Here is a 19448-nt window from a genome sequence, read left to right as displayed (position 1 = left end):
TGGGCTAGCAAGGTGCACACTAATTTAAAGAGGAGTCAAACTGCATCCCAATGGTACTGCTTCCATGTTAATTAAGATGAGAGACTGAAAAGTAAAGTTCACTTAGAAGTGGTGCTAGCAGAAAAATAACTCAAGGAAATGTTGACTGTTACGACGAGTGAAAAACAAAGTTATCAGATTTTCCGATCCACTAAATTACTGTTGTTTTCAAATTAAAGATTTCAGATGTCTTGTATTGATGATACAAGCAAGGTTACTTTATATTTAGCTGGGAGTGCCTCATTAAAAATGGTATTAATTTCCATATTTGCACTTGTTGCCATCTATAACATCCAAAGCTACATGAGAATATTAGACATCAGGCTCTTTACTTGGATAGGTCTCTGCCCACTTTGTCTGTGTACCAAAACTTGCTAGAGGAAGGAGCTATCTCACAGGACTTCTGGGTACTCGGAATATAACACAGGAAGAAACTGAAGCTCCAAGAAGCTGCTCAACTTTGTATATGCTATGTTATACTGCAACTCAAGAGATAGCACTCATTTTACCCAATAAATTACTTACATTCCACAGAATTTATCATGTGTAATTTCCCTCAGTTTTGCCTATCATCTCTATTGTGATAGTCATTTATACCAGAAGTAAAGAATTATGAAACAGAGCTGTAGAAAAATAGCTAGGATTGCAGGAAAGAATCTACCTGCATTTCATATTTCTAAGCTCCTATTCAAGTGAATGATGTTGGGATTGAATCTTCAGTGCAACGCTACTCTCCAGTTTTGTGGGAGTTTACATCTTACAGAACAGTTTAATGAAGATCACAGGCTCAATCTAACATTTTAACTGATTGCAAAACTCTCCAATTTAGGCAGGCAAACACACAGAAGATGAGGATACTGTTGCCGGACTTATGTCTGACCAGGTTGAAGCACTTTCCTGGTATCTGAAGCATAGGATTCTCTTTTATTTTGGTATTCTGTAGCCTATACAGCCTAACAACAGGACATTATTTTGCATTTTCTAAATAAAATTAATATTTTTAAACTTTTTAAAATATAAAGGTAACAAATTTTGCAATATGATCTACAATATAGAACAACTCTCGAGAAGCTAATAACCTAATTTCAGTTAATGTTTTATGGGATAAAGAATATAACAGAAAATAAGTTAACTGAAGTTAACTGCACTTACATGCTTTCAGTGCAGAATCACTGCTAATAAATCTTTAAAATGACATTAGTATCTCACTTCAAATTTAAATAATGAATCACCGCATATATGAAAGAGAACAAACACTGTCTTGATATTTTTTTGTCTTGCAAATGTATTTATTTACCCTAGCTACCTAAAATAAAGACCAGTTTTCTTACTCTCTTACCCCTTCCCACAAGTGATCAAAGGTGTTTGTCACATTTCACCAGGTACTTGGAGCAGCAGGGCAACACTCAGCAGCCTGCTCCTTTCAGAACATTTATGCCATTTCCAAAAAACTCTGTGCTCGGTAAAATCAGGTCTCTCACCAATCTTTTGCAGCTTGGGAAGAAAAAAAAAAAAAAACTTCTGCTGGCCTGCGGGTTCTAAGAGTGCACAACCTTATTTAGATTCTATTTTCCTGGAGATGAGCATGCTGGTTTTCAATTTCAAAGTGATTTGTCTCTTTTTCATCATGCCTCCATAGCAGCAAACAGACATAATAGTAAAGCAAAGAAAAAGCCTGATTTAATAACGCACAGGTTTTGAGTATGAGATTAGGAATAACACAGTATAAGAGGAAAACAAAAAACAAAAATGTTTGACTTGTCAAGGCATACATGCACTACTTAGATGTCACCAAAGGCACTTTCCAAGACCAGGCAGCTTGAATGCTTAAAATTTGTTTTTCCCTTGCAGCTCTTCCAGCCTACTAGCCAACTGCTTCCCTTCCATTCTGAGCTGCTTCCTTCACATGACACTACCAATAAACTGACAATTATGAGAGATGAACCTATATACACTGTACATATTTGTAAGTAAAACATGGCCCCAGGAAATCGTCAAAATATAAATGAGCAATTAAAACATGAAGCTTCATTTTGTAATTCATTCTTATATTTGATTCAAAGCACCTACCTGAACATGTCTCCTAAGCCTTTCAGCATTCCTTTCTTTGCCTTAATTTTCTCCTTCTCTTTATCTCGGTCTTTCTTCTTCTCCTTCCCAGTCTTTTTTCTGTCACCTTTATCTTGACTTCCATTCATCTGTCTCTCCAAGGAGTGGGATGGCTGGTCACTTGCTGTGGACACAGATTCTCTACCAGATCTTGAGCTTTCCTCTGTGTCTTCCTCCACTGAAAGTGTAAATTAAGACCCATCAGTGGAGTAAGAACAAATAATAAAGGAGGGCTTTTTAGTACGTTTAGTACGAATATATTCTGAAGCAGAATATAGGCATAAGAGCAAAATACTCATGTCCTTTTTCAAAATCAGTATCTGCTTGTTTTGGCCTTTCCTAAAATATGCATGTCTATTATGAGACTTAAAATCTCCAAAGCAAGGAACTTACCTTTCCAAAACACTCTGCAAAGCATGGCTTGTACTTTGTGTGTACTGCAAATAATGTATGGGTTAATAAAGAGGATTAGTAAAGTGATATTAATTGGCCCCTTTGTTTCAGTATTTAAATCAGTTAAAGAGAGTTTTAGGAATGCTTGCAAGAAACAACAGCAGTGCAGTGTGCCCAGTCAGCAAACTCTTAGTAACACCCTCATCAAAACGTAAAAGTCATTAAGAACTACTAACCCTCAATACAAGTCTTCACAGACCTTTTTTCTGCTGCAAGTACCATAATAATTTTTTTTCACTACTTCATTCCTTGGAGCAGTATAAACTTCATTATGTATCATGGTTTTTATTTTTCCAAAGCAGTAACACTGATTGAGATAGTACAACCTTAGAGGCTTAGGGGTGAGGATACTATCCAGTGGACAAGTAAAATCTTTTAAGAGCAGATGTGTTTCTTCTCTGCTTCTAATCCAAGACCAAAGCTCAGACAAGGTTAGATTTAATGGAACACATATATTTCAGAAAGTCTGAAACAGAAGTGACTAAGAGAAATAAAAACATTCAGAAACTGAAAACTCTCCCAGCACTTTAGTGAGAAAGAAATAACATATTTCAAGCTCATGGGTCAGAATCCTGCCATTATTTTGACTCAGTTTAAAGCCAAGTCCAAAAGTTATACTGTATGGCTGGTAAAGCTGTGATCTCCCAGGAGCTCTAACATCTTATATCATCACATTAAAAGCAGGGCTAGGCCATCTCCCATTCTTTCTATAGACAGCACAAAGCAGCAATTAGGATCACAGGTGCCTACTTTGCATCACTCCTGTAGCTGTAACGAATGTATAGGCACCATACCATCTCTGGCACTATAGGGCAAAAATATATGGTTTTGCTTTACTTAAATAGAGTTTATCAAAAAGAAAAAAAAAATCAACTTTTTGCACTCAGTAAGATTTAGAAATGGCCATGGCTTAAAGAAAGAGAAAGAAACATTTTTAATCTTAGCCTATGGTTTCATTTTTTTCCCCCCAGTGGAAATGTGTGCCTCTTTAGAATCTTCCCATACGTAGATTGCTGAATAGTATTGAAATTGGCTTTCCTTAGTCATCTTTTGTATTCATCTTCCAAATAATTCATTGAACCTGAAAGATCTACAGATCATTCACTGAAAGCCATTTAATATTCTCTCTTCATTGTGTTTTACACTTGCCTGTAAGATATCGAACTGTTTATGCTTTGATTTTACAATACACACACTTCTCCAATAGACTTAGACTGTACTTACTCACCAAGTGTCTCAAGATTTCTGCAAATATTCTCCCACTTTGGAAGATCACATAAACATATTTCAAGAACAACATACCATGTTAGATAAATTTCAGCATTAACCCCTATTTTTGAATCTTAACTAACACTCTGAACTTCAGCACAAGCCATCCGAAAAAAATGAAGGGTCCTAGCAATTCATCAGAACTGTTATGAGTTAAGTAGATGATGACGTTTCTTAATTGCAGGCACAGTTTTAATATTCAGATAATTGTATTTTATAAAATTAAATAGTGATTCTCCTGTATATGTTCCTATACTAGCTGTATTTGTATATATATTTTTTTTAGTCACAATGTCTCTAACAGTTCCAGATGATATTTAATTATTATTAAGAACAGTGGAAAGCCACATCTGAATAGATTCTGTTTTCTGCATGCTAATTTATAGCTTTATAGCTACAATCTGTTCCAGTTAAAACCAACTATACGTTTAAATGATTGTGCCTGCAAATGAACATGCTAAAAAAAAAGCACTAAAAAATTAGCAAATTCTTAAGTCAAATGTTTACTTTTTACTTTATTGCTAGAATTTTAAAGATGAAATAATTTTGACCTATGTTTGTTCATATTCAAAATGACAATACATTAATCCTAAATATATACTAAGTGCATTGTGCTATGCTGAGTTGCTGAACAACTTGTCATAACAATGCTTCCTCCTTTATTATTTATTTTGCATATTCTGTGCTGTAATAAATATTTGTCTATTACACAGAGCTCACCGGCAATTAACTCCTTAGCTCAGAATGAACCCTGTGAACTAGGAGGCCTCTTCTCCTGGAGTAAATGCTGGCATCCCTACTAGAGTAGACAGACTTTCAATTTTCTTAAAAAGGCACAATATGAAGAAACTTGTTTCAGTCTTATACAGCACAATTCTTCTGAAGTTAATATATACCTAATTACTAGTGTTTAGAACAACTGTAAATGCTGCCCAATTAAAATTCAAGCCCAGGCTACAAACAAAACTTCTCATTTTTGCTAAGTTGCAGTAATGGCAGTAGGTTACTGCAAAAAAGCAGAATGGGTTTGTTTCCTTCCTTTCCTGCACCCTCCCACTCCCCTTCAAGGGCACTGAAGCTAAAAAATTAAACTGAGGTATACTTCAAATATCCATTAACACTGAAAACTAGTGTCATTTCATGAACCAAACTGTACTAAAGAGAAGTACAGAAACAGGTATTATGAAGCTATTCCCCTAATTAGGTCATAAAATGAAAAAGATGCACATGAGGAATCAAAGCTACTTAATGTGAAGCTATTTTGCCACTAAGCTTCTAGGCCTCTTATTGTGATATTTAATACAGCCGTAGATTCTAGCAATTAAGATTCAGCAAAAGATTAGAAAGCCTTGCCAATCGCTCCCAATTCAAATATGTTGTTCTCATTCAACACACTAAAGATAAACATTTTGCTTCCAGTCAGCTATTTCAAATATTAAGAAAAAAAAAAAAAAAAAAAAGAAAAGAAAAATGATCTGTAAAAGCTAAACACCCACAACTTTCCACAAATGCTACCTCATTATAGCCATTTCAACTCAGATGCATCTTCTCAAACACATAAAATGTTTTCCCAGAAATGGACATTGCTATCTGATTTTCATCCTACATTTAGCAACTTGAATCACACGTTGTGCCAAGGACAGCTAGTCAGCCCCTTTGCCACATACGCTACCTGTGTATTTTTATGGCTGTCTTATATGAGGTGATGATGTGTTAAGAATTTTGCTATAAAATATAAACCCATGTTGCTATTTGCTACTGACTGGAAGAAAGAAGCACTCTTAACACTGAAACCTTTGGAGGAGAAAGAGGAAAAATTTCAAGTAAGACAAATTAATCCATCCTCATGGGCATCAGCAAATTGGCCACCACCATGCTTGTCTGGGCTTTATAATGAGAGAAAGCCACATTTTAATTATAAAGAATTATAGAATAATTAAATAATAATAAAAAAAAAACCCTCAGGCCATGTAGTTACAACAGCAGCAAGACATTAGCTACATTATCACCAGCTTGTTAAATCAACTTCTATATATTCAAAGGTGACCAAACTTTGCCCAGCTGAAGATACCATTTGGAAAAGTCTCTGGAACTTGAGGCCACAGATAATTTACATAAAATGGAGTGGACCACAGTTACTGTCAGCTTTAACCCATATGTAGACATGCTCTCAGAAAGACAGGCTCCAGCATCCAGCATTTTGGTCTAGCCCCAGGCCTCATAGGGCTGGGCCAGCTCCATAGCTTCCACCAGCCACCACTAGAAGGGGAAAACCCACAAGGCATCTGTGCTGTTCCTAGGACTCAGTTTTGTCCAACCAATTAATTAGATCTGCTTTACTATTCAACTGCTTCTATTATGATGGCACTGCAAGTTTCTGTATCATTGTTAGGTGTTTTATTGTAACATATGGAATCTAATAAAACACATGCAATTTTAACAATATGTGCAATTTTATACATTTTATGTAGTTTTAAGGAAAAGAAGCTCAGTCTAGTTAGACCTGGCTGGCTGCACATAGCTTGGTCACAGTTTGTTCAGCTCTTCTTTGTTTTGTGAGATTTGAGAACAACCTAACTCACGCTCTGCCATGACACTGAGATAGCTCACAGCTGGTCAGTGCTGGACCTCTGCATCTGTGGAGACTAACAGAAAGACTCATCCTGCAGCATTTCTATTTCAAGCAGAAGGCTTGGTCCGGCTTCCCTTCTTCATGCTACTCTCCATGCATTGCATCAATAAGCTCAAAACCCCTTACAGTAATTCTATAAACCTATTGTCACCTCAAAAGTGTTTCATGACAGCAGTTTTGCTATATTTTTGATCAAATGAGGTTAAACCATCTGTAACTTCTGGATAGGTCTTGGGCATCTGATGCCTCAAAACAGGACATGATTATCACTTGGTTCAAACCAAACAAAGCCATTTAGAAAAACGTGGCCTAATGTCCCAAAATACCATAGGCATGCACCTGGGGAGAATGATCAGGATCACTACACATTTTCTCAAACCCATTCTTCTACTGGTCAGAAATAGATTGACAGCCAGCAGCACCAGGCCCGTATTTAGCCTCACTGCTGCGTGAAATTGCTAGATGCTGGAAAAGCGAAGCAGAATTAATTCTGTCCATAACTATCTTTGAGAAAAGTGACTGGCAAAATGACCTTCATTTCAGTCTCAGAATATTTTTAGAAACAGGTAGATTAAAAAGGCCTGAAGAGTTCCAGAAACTAAAAGAAGGGTGAGTAGAAGTTTATAACAGAATATTAGAAAATAATACTTTTATGAAATAGACTTTATGAAATTAAAAAATAAGAAAAATTAGAGGGAAAAATCCATTTCAAATCTTTTCTGCTAGCACTCAGACTAAATATTTCAGCACTTAAACTTTCCCAGCATCATCTTCATTCATAAACTTATAACTAGCTGCAGGTTGATTAAAAAAAAAAAATTCTTTGGGAGTGTGACAAGTTGAAAGTAGTACAACACGAAGGTTAAAAATTCAATAATTTTAATACAACCCCTGATTGAGGTAATTTACCATTCATACTATTTTCATTCAATATGAGTTGTCATCTTACCAGCCCATTCTTACATAGTTCAATAATGATAAGGTTAGCTTTGAAGTGATTCTTTTATGTTAATGACATTCTCCACATGTTGGGTCATACTTGGGGTTAAAGAACTGAAAATGTAAATGAATACCCATTAGGGTGGGTAATAGCTGATCATTAACTTTATATTTTATTAGATCTGCCAGCCTTACTCATTCTAATTAAAGGACAGTGATTTCTTTTTTTCCCTAGACGCTACAAATGTGCTCTTTCAAAGTTAGATGCACACATATTTTTAATCTGAATTCAGTGGGGTTTTTTTCCTCTAAAAAATTTTGCTAATTTACATTAATAAATTAATGAGCTGTCTTAGAGAAAATTTTCACAGTTAGTAATTTAAATGAAAACACTCCTGATAATCTTATTTTCTTATTTTAGGAAGAAAGGAAACTGCAGAGTGTTAAAATCTGATAATGCATACAAAACACAGTATCTTGAATAAATTTCATGACAAGTTCATTTTATTCTTTTAAAATATTAATATTATCTTCTACTACTTTTTGTCACCTTCTAAGGAATTCATCCGCATTAACATTCTTTATGTACAGCAGTAGTTTACTTACAAGTTTCCATGCCTTCATCATCGTCATCTGCTACAGGTTTATCATATGATTTGTCTATGGCAGCTCTGAAGCTTTCATTGCAGCCGCGTCCTCGGATTATTCGTGGGCGCGGGCGGTGGAAGGGAATATCACCATTCAAAGTCACCTCAGCGACAGCCGTCTGCAGACTTTCTAATGAGCTGGATTTCTTCAGACCTAATGAGGGCCCCACATCTCTTGTTGGGGAACCTTAGTGATTTAGGGAAAAAAATAGTAATTAGAATTAATATGGAAAACTGCATGCCTGATTATGCATATCCTTTGTGAAAGTCTTTGGGGACACACTTAACATAAATCACATCATCTCTCAATAATCTGTAGGGAATTCTGTGCAGATTCATTGGTCTTGAAAGTGAATGATTATGTCAAGTCATAGTCAACAAAACCGACAACATTAGCAATGTCTGGCTTTTCAAATCAGTGAAAAGACACCAACATCTATTACAATTACTTTAATGATTTGAATGAAAAAGTAATCACTGGGATTTAAAAATAGCTCTGATAAAACAACAGATATATATATATAAAACAGATATATATATAACAGATATATACATATATATATACATATACATATATATATATATATATATATATAAACTGGCAATCAAAGTAATTATTTTTGTTTCGAGTAGAAAATTTCACAGTGCCTATTACTGTGGTATGTTTAGAGGTGTGCCAAGAAAGCCCTAGATGGTATCCCACAAAAACCTTTCCTTATCTAGACTTCCCTGCTCGCTTTTGCGGACTAGGTGTCAACTAAATACACGTGTTGACAGGGTAAACTGGTACAGAAGTACACAATTAGATCTCAAATTATAGTTAAAACTGTGAGAGAGATCCCAGGCAAACAAATTCACTGCATTTACTTGAAGTGATTTTGTTCTAACCTGCAGAATACTCTTGGCCAGATTTTCCATAGGATTTGATAGACAAAACTGTGGCTGGAGAGAAAGATGAGGTGGGTTAACATCATCATAGCCAAATTTGCTAAAGTTACAGAGCTCTCACCTAGAACAGGGAAAACCCACTTTTTGCTCAGCACAGCACCAGAAGGGTGCTGTGACACTACGGCACCCCAGGCAAGGGGCAGTTACTTCCCTCAGCAGATACTGCTACCTTCATCTCACTGAGGAATGGAAGGATCGAGTGACCTGTTCAAAGCCAGCCAGCAGCGAGACAGAGCCAAGAACAGAACCTCAGGAATACTAAACCATTAAACAGTAGTTTGATAAGCAAGGTCTGGTGTGAACAATGCAATAAGGAGTGTTATTTTGTTAAGTATTTTTATCAGAATAATACAAAGCTTCTCCTCCTCTGGTGCCAGTCTCTCGTCAGGTCAATGTTAGAAGGGGAAAGAGAGACAGTTCTCTAAAAAAGCTATGTAAAATGGAAAAAATATACACTACTAAACCTAGTTTCTCTCATCATTCTGTACTGGGGGAGAGGGGAGAAGGAAGGGGACTGCTGGACCTACAGTGGGGGGGGGCATGCAGGAGAGCAGCACGGCAAGTCTTCTCGGTGCTGTTTGCTAGCTTGCTGCGACACAGAACAGGGCAGCAAATGCTTTCATTTTCCTCTCAGCTTTTAAAAATCTGATAAATGAAGTTGAACTGAAGTCCTTTAGATCGAATATAGTCCAACAGCAGCTGTTAAAGTATTCCTACTTAGCTGTCCTACTGATAAGATGAATTTGTAAATAGAAACAAAACAAAACAAACTTCTTTCGCAGGTCTATACAAATCCTGCAGTCTGGTTCAGCCAGAGGTCTAGAATCCTGCTGTTTGGACACCACCAACAAATCAGAAATTTTCTCCTGATGAATTCACATCTCCTAGAAGTTACCCTCTCACTCCCAACCCATTCTTGGTGGAGGGCCGAGGGTCACGAGGAGAGCTGGGGGCACTGCACAGCTGCTGGGGTGAACAAGAGAAGCCAGCTGGGACAAGGGAGGTTTGATGACTTCCCAGCTGTGCAAACAAGCTCCACGCCAGCCTCACCAAACTTTTGAGCATGGGCTGAAGTTTAATGCAAGTATTTTTTTACATACCGCTTTCTCTCCCTTCACCAAGTAAAATAACTCCAACAGTGCTCTACAAAGCTGTCCATTCCCTAGCACATATCAAAATTTGCTATCCCTCCACTAATGCCTGCAGTAAAACAAATTTGATTTTATTTTTTAATTTTCAATATTTGAATTTTGTTAAAACCAGTCGTTGAGATGGTGGGGGGAGGGAAGGAACACAACATTTTGAAAGAAAAGAATAAGACAACTATATAAACCAGCTGTTTGACAGATTTAATTTTTATACGCAAAAGGAAAGAGTATTCTCTTACATGGCAACTTACTGTAAACTTCCTTATTCCAGATTTTGCTTTGCAACCTTCTAAATGAAATGCTCATATATCTTTTCCTAATTACTGAATGGCTCTTTTCGTAAACAGTAATTATAAGGCAAGTATTTATGTGCCCACTTATGCTCATAAAGGACATTAAAAAATTCCATTTCCTGCTACCCAACACAGATCTTTGTGAGAACAATATTTATGTAGGTTGTGCTTTCCCAAAGGAGAAGCTAGATGGGATATGACCTAATGTTCCTTGAGTACTGTCAAACTAATAATGGACTACAGGAACGATAGGAGTATTTATTGAACTTGGGTGGTCAGGAACACAAACGTGGACAAGTTGCAGAATTTGAAAGAGGGGAATGTCCTTTCCCAAGCAATGTGATCATAAAGCTATGTATATTTTAATGCCTTCACTATTTTCTATGGCACTTCATAGCAAGGCTACTATTTTCAAAAGGTATGGTTAAGCCTCCTTGTAAATTGAGCAAGTTTAGATTCCAAGACTAGAATTCACCAGCTAGAAAGTGAGTTGTTTACCCCTAATCTGGTAAAAAACTGAAAACTTTCTTTAATATGAATTCTATTTAAAATTTATGAGTCACATCAAAATCTTGTTTTCTAAATACAAAAATGTCAGCATTTTCTTCTGGACTTTACAGTGCTTGAGGTAATCATCAGAAACGTTATCTACTGAGAATGATTTTACTTCTATTTTTACATCTGAATTTAAGGGAAAAATAAAAAAAAGAAACATCTTCCTAAAGCATCTGTATACGACTGAGGAAAGAAAGGGATTCTTTTATCGGTTTTTAAAATTTGAAATTTATCATTATTTTCTTTCCCAGCATTTTCATTAACAAATATCCTCTGAGGCAGATTCAGCCATCTGCAATACTACCGTACATCGTACGACACGCGCAGCCTCCCGGCACACCCTGCTCACACCTCGCACGCTCAGCCGTACAGCCCCGCTCTCCACGCCATCGACCCCCTTCTAGATCTCACGAGCTCCGTATCAGAGCTTCGCGAGACGCTCACGCTGCCCGACCCCGCGCAGCCGTGCACCCCGCTCCTTGCGTCTGCTCCCTGCTCCGGGCCCCCGGTTTCTGTGCCCTCCTGGCTCTCGTTAACCCCCGCCGCGGCTCCCCCTGCTCTAGTCCCGCACGTTCAGTATCTACACGGCGCCACGAGTGCGCTTGGGTCATTTGCAAAGGCAAAAAGCGTGCAGCCAAAGGAAGCGTGCTGTTTCCTTTATGAGTGACTACTTTTAAAAGCTGTAAAACAAATTTTTCATTGCACTTTCTTTTAAATGATTTACAAATATGATTTTCTCTAAGAAAGTTTTTCTTGTAATTGTAAATGCATATATCTAAAGTAGAATCAATGCTAAGAAAAAAGCTTACTCTTGAGCTCCTAACCTCAAAGAAACTACGAAACAGCCACTTGGAATTTAAAGACACATAATTTTTAGATTAATTTAAAGTGAAACATAATTTTTATTAACTCTCATGTTAAATGCCAGCAGTCACTTACATCAAAAGCCTCCCTCTCTGGTAGGCTAGCCTACTTTTGTAAAGGCATAGTCTATTTTTAAAATACATTCTTAAAAGACATAAGCAGCAAGTCAATTTATTTTATCTTAACATCTGCACCATTAGATTTGATAAATTCTTCTATTTCTAGTTCAATTAATACAACAATGGAGCAACATTTTGGTTTGGTGGGGGGGTGGGAAAGGAATAGCGCAAGCAACTACATCTGCTATCAAAAATAGTTTAGTTTTACTTCCATCATAAAACTGAGATTATTTTAAAATAAAATAAATGTTAAATAAATAAATGAATAATTTAAATAAATTCTCTGTGACTTTTTTCTTGCATTTTTACAAGGTGCACATGGAAAAAAAAGAAAAAACAGATAGAATCATAGTATGCCTAAGACTCAATAAATGAGCCATGCTCAATTGCTACTGAATATACTTCTAACCTCTAGAATGAACTGTAAACACTGCAAGGATTAGGCAGTTCAAGTGAACTGTAGAAAGAAAAATAATTAAAAATCTATTACAGTAACTGTTGCTGGTGAGATCTACACTGTCCTTTTCAGCCAGTGTAATTAAGCTGAATTTCAACTGTAACAGAATTTTGTTTTTATTTTTCCTAAAGAAAATATATGCTGAAATTTTCTAGTTTCTAGAGTTCATTAAAACATAGCTAACTACACATTTGAAGAATTTTTTTCTTATAACTAGACAATTTTTAAGCCAAACTACAGTAAGTGGTTTGTTTAACAACTCCATCCATCTTCTGTAATGGGAGAAAGCCAGTGTTTATACACCAAACCTGGTTAAAAGCATGCAAGATAAATAAAATAAAAGTACAGTAAAAGGTGTTTTTCTTTTTTCCAGCCACTGAGCTTGCTGCACACAAAATATGTAACTGCTTTGTCCAGATGCTTGCAGTCATGCTCTTTAACCCCAGCTGTCTGACTTGTCTCTTTATGGAATTTAATCCAGGTGTTAAACACATAAAAAAACTATATTCTTTAAATACTACCAAAAGCACTAAGCACTTTTAAATCCAAGCATCATATTTTTCTAATACACATATATTTTACACCATTCTAATTGCATCCTATCCCAATAAGCAGACCAATAAGAAAATGAAAAATAATTTACAATAAATTTTAGTCTGATCTGTAGCTTCTTTTTATGTGAATAGTGTTCAGCGGTGAAGGGAGCTCCCAAGCAGTGCTTCTATCCATAACCATTAACACAGCTCATACATTCAAGCTCTGATGGCTCTAATCCTTTCAAAACATTCATACATTTTAATTTCATGTACTCAATTTGTGAAGCTGCAAGTCTGTGGCCATATTCTGCAAGATTTTAAGGCTGGAAGTTTTAGCTATTTGAATAAAAAAGTGTATTTTTTCAGTTGATTAGTTATAGCTCCTCAGTGTTCTTGCTCATGTTGTAAAATGCGGTTAAACAAAAGCAACTGTGAACCATTAATCAGAAATTCTGCACTGAATGCCCTAGTCCCCAAATCATGCTAAAATAAATAATATTTTCAGGTTAAAAAGGTGAATTGTTCCTAATTAGAGCTAAGTAATGTTTTGGTGTCCTCTGGATCTAGCCTAATTAAAACAGCATTCCAAAGGTTAAAAGCTAACTTATATTAATAAATCATAAAGGTTCATAATTGCAGCTGGTGCATTATTTTAATTACTAATAAAAATATGCTTTGAAAGCTATTTCTCATTATCATTGTGTGAAACATTACAATCTATGGCGTGTGGGAAAGATTCTATTTACATATTCTTTTGTTCTGCACTGATGCTTGGGTTTTAATTCCAAAGGCAAATCAACGTGCACTAATAATCTTCAGCTCAACTCACAGTACCTATCTGATGACCACTTAATGCAAAGATAGCAGTTTTGGAATTAAAATAGCTATTTTCAAGCATGCTGTTAACACCATAATAGCCAAACATGCAGCTTTTCTACTTCCCTCCATACATTAGAGTTTGGAGCTAGGAAAAGATTTTCCAAGATTTATTTAAAAGGACAAAAATGACAACAACTGAGAATATTTATGAGTTCAAAGTGTAGAAACAGGTGGCTACCTACAGTTATATGTACGACCCGTTTGAACACGCTACCCTAGATAGTTATCTCCACATCGACTTTTCTTTTTCTGCACCCCTTGATTATTCACAACAATAGAAAGCAGCCATGCAAGTGCTGGAATATTCATGTTTTCATGCAACTTGATTGGCAGTTCTGTAATTGTGGTAAGCTGCTTTGACCAAGGTTTCTATAGCAACAGCCTTACTGTCAATTCTTACCTGTTTTCTGGTCATCCATTGTACTGAGCTTAGTCTCGTCAGCTACTGTTAAAAGGTAAATGTATAACGGTTAGCCCAGTTAGTGCCCATGCCCCACATGCATCCAACCTTCCCTTTTGCTACATCCTGTTCCAAGTTAGGGGTGGGGGGCCTTAGCAATGTCATCCTTCATGCAAATAAACTGCAACAGTAAGCAAACATTCTGGATAGAAACGGCAGCAAACTAGTAACCTCCATGCAATGTCAGTCATGTTCACATCACAGGCAGCTACAACATGTTATTTACATGTTAGCGCATCACATCTAGTCAAGACAAGTGAATGCCACCAACCTTACTGTCCTCTGAAGAAGGTGGTGAATTAAGGGTTGTAGTTAAGATATTTGCAATTATTTACAACAAATCTTATTGCATTTATTATCCTGAGTACTAAACTATCTGTGTATGCAAACAATCAAAACTCCCTGTTTAAGGTTACTAGATTCTGAGGTGCAGAATCTAAATTCAAGGAACTGAAAAAAGAGATGGACTTGTTAGAAACTGCTTATTCTCAATTGTTTTATAAATTAAAAACAATTACAGTTGATTGTCCTTCTTAGTTGCTGCTACTGTATAGGGCTTCAGAAATAACTACAGAACTTGGGTCTCAGCCTGAAGTCAGAGCAGCCCCATTTTCTTATTCTGAATAAACTCTTCATAAAACTACTTGTATCTTTACTAAAAGCTTTGCACAACGTGAGATACTACCAGGGATCTTTAAGGCCAATTGTATTGTAATCATGAATAAACAATAATCCTGTCTATTCAAACCACAGCATGCTATATTTTTAAGCAGATAATCTACATGTGTGGCTAAACACACTTTTCACCTCCCTTTTAGTAAATAGCTTTTATATTCATGTATAATCACATATCCATAGGGCTACGATATTTAAATGTATGGACATTTACAAGTGGTATGAACAATATACCAGCCGCTTGGCCACTCGTGTTGAGAACACTTTATTTCACCCCAGCAGACATTACATGCAGCAGTACTGCACATAAACAATGTGTTTGGAATCACAAAATCTATATACTTACAACATTAAAATCAGGTTCAAATAAAACAATTGAAAAAACATCACTCACTACCTAGATCCATGCTTTTGGATTTTCGTGTTTTAACAAACTCCAACTGACTGGCATCTGAAAATTGCTTTGTACGCTTTTCTGACATGCTCTGGCGTCCAAAACCCTCTCGCTGGAAGGCAAGCACTGGATCAACATCTGGACTAAGAGTGCTGTAGGAAGGGAAAAAAATCATGCAAACATTTATCAAGATCACGCAACCTTTCACTCTGCAGAGAAAAGCATTTATTTAGCATGTGACTTCTACTAACAATAAAGTACACAATTTTAAATAAACCATTGCAAGTAGGTAGTTACACACATGATGGATTTGTTGACTGCATTCAAGCAATTTTAGCCAAAAAGCATCAAGAACTTCACTTACAAACTTTAATGAAAGATGTAAAAATCTAATGCAAAGCTATACACATTGCCATCAGTACATACAGGCCCAATACAAAAATAAACTGAGGGAGAATAAAACAATTTCTTTTTCTTCATGAGAAACAACTGTATCAAATCTATTTTCTTCATAATGAAATGTTTTTGCAACACATAAATAGAATCTGTCCTGTCTGAAGCCCACAGACATACTGAACTTACTTATTTGAAGGTTTTGTATTAACTTTTATCTCCGTATGTTATATAACTTGCAAATTTTTCACAGCATTTAATGTTTTTAACCTGGCTATGACAGAAGAACTTTGTTTTTTCCACTTAATTACTTCCTAAAGAGCAAGTATTTGACACAATGGTTCTACCACTAAATCAGGATTAGATTTAGTTTTGCTCTCTTCTGCAGATTTCTTCCATGACTTTAGCTGAGTTACTCAAGTCTTTAGCAATCAGTAATCACAGTTCCACCACGCTTCATCAGAAGCGTTCTGAACAGAGAAGTGTTGGTCAAATGGTTGGTCAAATGTTGGTAGAATCATAAGTGCAAGAACACAGGCAAAATCCGTTTGGTGGCAAAGTAAACTGCAAGCTTCCAGTATGAAACAGCATCCACTTGCCGTGTTTGAAAAACAGCCACCGCCACCTTAGGAATCTCTTGCTTTTTTGTTGTTTTGTTTGTTTGTTTGTTTGTTTAAAAAAAGCTTTGCAACATCACTTACAGCTAATAAACGAAGCAAAAGGAAATTCACACCTAAGGGTGCATCTGACTTCAGGAACAAGGGGTCAGTACCAAAAATAGCCTGAAGGCAAGGCCAAAAAAATTAGATTTCTACTTCATCATGCATAAAAAGAAAGCACAAGTGTAAAATAACCCAAATAGAGTATTTTGCACCATCTTCCCCATCCAATATGAAATATCTCTCAAAAGACATTCTCCTCTTTGATTGTTGTCAAGATTAAAAAAAAATTAAATATTTTGAAATTGAGATCTCTAGATCAAATATCATTCAAAATGTTGTATACATATATGTTTCCGTTCAGTACATTTCAAAAGTGTTATTTTCTGTTGTAAGGGAATACAATAGAAAATTGTATTCCCTTGTACCTTGTAATAAACTAAGTATAAAATATGTAAACTTAAACTTTTAGATTATGTTATGTATGTCACATACTATAATTTAAAAAAGTATCTTGGATCAAGAAATACCTGCATATTATGCATGACAATGAGCAGAGGTAAGGAAAAGTATAGCTACTAGAAGTGATGAAAATCACTACCCGCATTCCTAGGCAGCTTAGAGAAAATTCAGTCTAGTAGCAGTAGATTTACAAATAATAAGATATGTGCATGTGACAAGCATATAATACTTAAATGAGAGCAGGATCAGAGCTTATATGAATAAAGTCAATGTCAAGTGGCTTTTGACTTTAATGTTTCTGGCTCAGGCTCATAATGTTTTACATTTAATTACAGCAACTATTTCTGAGATGTCTGCACAATTTAGCAACGTTTCCAAGCATATGCTTAAAGGCTCAATTGAATCAAAGCCTGAACCAAAAAATAACTATTTAGTCCTCATACTCACTCCCACAAAATAGGTAAAAATTATTATCTCCATACAATAAAAAGATAAAACAGACAAGACCAATACCTATACTTACTGCATTTGCAGCAGTGCAACTCGTAGCTGAGTACGAACCATGTAAGTTTGCGAACGCACTCTGCATGACTCAGCTGAACTTACAGGCTTTCAACACCTTTCATAATCAGATCATAAATGACTTTCTCAAGGCCACACAAGAGTTTCCGGTTCACTACTAGTCAACATCATCTCTGAACACTTGAAAAATATTATTGTACTAAGTGAGAATTTTCTTTAGTAACATTTGTTAATACAGCTCACTTTAGGTAAAGACGACCAGCTTTATCTTGCTGAACGTAACGCATCGCTTGTGATTCAGGTGGGGGAATTTCTTAAACTAGCTGTTTTGGTCCTCTGCTCCCTTTTTCATGTGAGCTTGCCCATATAACCACTCACTTTAAGCTGCACATATAAAGTCCTAATAATATTAAATATCATTTCCACGTAAATACAACCTCCACGTATATATTCATTTAAAGTCCTAATATCATGATAAAACTCAGAAGCCGAATTAAATTTCAAAAGGGTACCACAGATTATCAAGAGAACAGCATGATCCGAACACAAGAGCAATTCTGGGCATCAAATCCCAGCTTTTCTACTGACATCGTTTTTTAAGGGTTTCCTCTGAGTTTCCTTTATCTGCACTCATCACACCTGTCTCCCATGCACAGTTATTACAGGCATTTACTCTATGTTTGCAAAGTATCCTGAATACTAAAGGCACTACTTAGCACCATAAATACACTCTACTACCACTAATTCTCGTATGTTCTTACACTACAAATATCAGAGTCCTATGTAATGTCATCAATTTTCATGCCTAGGTTTATTTCTAATATTAACAACTGACAGGTGTGTTTTAGTAGTTAGGAAAGAGGTAGTTCGCAAAAGTTTGAATACATGTACTTGGCTCAAAAGCACTCATAAGCACCAGCGAAGATCCAAAACTGGAAAAGCCAGTGAGAACCGCAGAGTAACTAATACCCCCAAAATGCCTCATTTTAATATTTTCAGCTACATTAAATTCACCTTCTGTCTTTTATTAATGCAACTCATTAAGCAATGCCAAACGTAATTTACTATATTCTAGCATACTAAACAAATAAGATTTCTGGAATGACAGCTGATCCTTAAAAGAATGTAACCGTCTTCTGACCCTCAATGTTATTAAAATTCCACTTATTAATCCTGTCTTATTGCCCCTTTGTTTTCATAACATTTTCATCAAGGATTAGGGAGATATTGTCAGGCTGGAAAAGCTTACATTTTCTTCTGTGATTCAGAACAGCTGCCATTCTTGTTTGGATAACCCTTCATCCATATTCTTAGTTTTACCCTTTGTGCCTCCCAGCAAAATCATACAATGCACCTTCATTTTACAAGTCTTCCTTCATCCATTAGCAGCAGGAAATTAATGCAACAATCTACTTCTACTGCTATTTATTTTTTTACAAATAGAATACATTACATAGTAAGGTAGTATACTGATCTACCCCTTTAAGTGCATTTTTATCTGAAGACCTCTACAAATTCTCACAAAGGTTTAAGGCTTTTGAGCATGATGAATTCCACGATATCTAATTCCTATTTTCTTTACTGTTACTGTCATTTCCAAAGTAGTATACGAATAGTAAGAAAGAGTGCAGAAGTAAATGTAAAACCATCTGCAGGTTTCAAATGGGCTTTTATTTTGTGCTGTAGGTTTTTGCTCACATTCGGCTAAAAAATTCACTCAGCAATAAGCTATTATGTGCAGTCTTGAGTACTGTTCTATTTAAACATCTCAGATTTTCAGCTCTAAAAGCTTTTACAATAGACAGATGGACTTTTCAAGGGCCCAAATTACAGGTATCACTTTTCCAAGAGAAGAGCTGCAACATTAAAAAAAGGCAGATGAGGATGGAAAAAAGTTACTTTTTAATATAACCATTAAAACAGTGTTTAAAATACAGAACTCAGTTCCTGGACCTGATATCAAATAAACTAATATGAGAAAGAAGCTGACCGGTGT

The 19448-nt window shown here is 36.0% G+C and overlaps 1 protein-coding gene across 17 annotated transcripts in view; it reads right to left on the bottom strand.

Moving 5' to 3' along the window:
- PARD3 (par-3 family cell polarity regulator) overlaps nucleotides 1–19448 on the bottom strand; it is a 470717-nt gene that overhangs the window by 143101 nt on the left and 308168 nt on the right. For 12 of the 17 annotated variants that reach the window (XM_062568908.1, XM_062568913.1, XM_062568910.1 and 9 more), the window contains 4 exons: nucleotides 15417–15568; nucleotides 14288–14332; nucleotides 8048–8275; nucleotides 2110–2326 (listed from right to left, as the gene is read on the bottom strand). In XM_062568908.1, the coding sequence (XP_062424892.1) occupies nucleotides 2110–2326; nucleotides 8048–8275; nucleotides 14288–14332; nucleotides 15417–15568 (642 nt within the window). The remainder of the gene's footprint in view (nucleotides 1–2109; nucleotides 2327–8047; nucleotides 8276–14287; nucleotides 14333–15416; nucleotides 15569–19448) is intronic. The other 5 variants (XM_062568909.1, XM_062568915.1, XM_062568911.1 and 2 more) reach the window with 3 other exon arrangements.

This window comes from Rhea pennata, chromosome 2 (genome assembly GCF_028389875.1).
Source record: "Rhea pennata isolate bPtePen1 chromosome 2, bPtePen1.pri, whole genome shotgun sequence".
Classification (NCBI taxonomy): domain Eukaryota; kingdom Metazoa; phylum Chordata; class Aves; order Rheiformes; family Rheidae; genus Rhea; species Rhea pennata.
The sequence above is the reverse complement of the archived record's forward strand: the minus strand, read 5'-3'. Positions and strand labels throughout refer to the sequence as shown.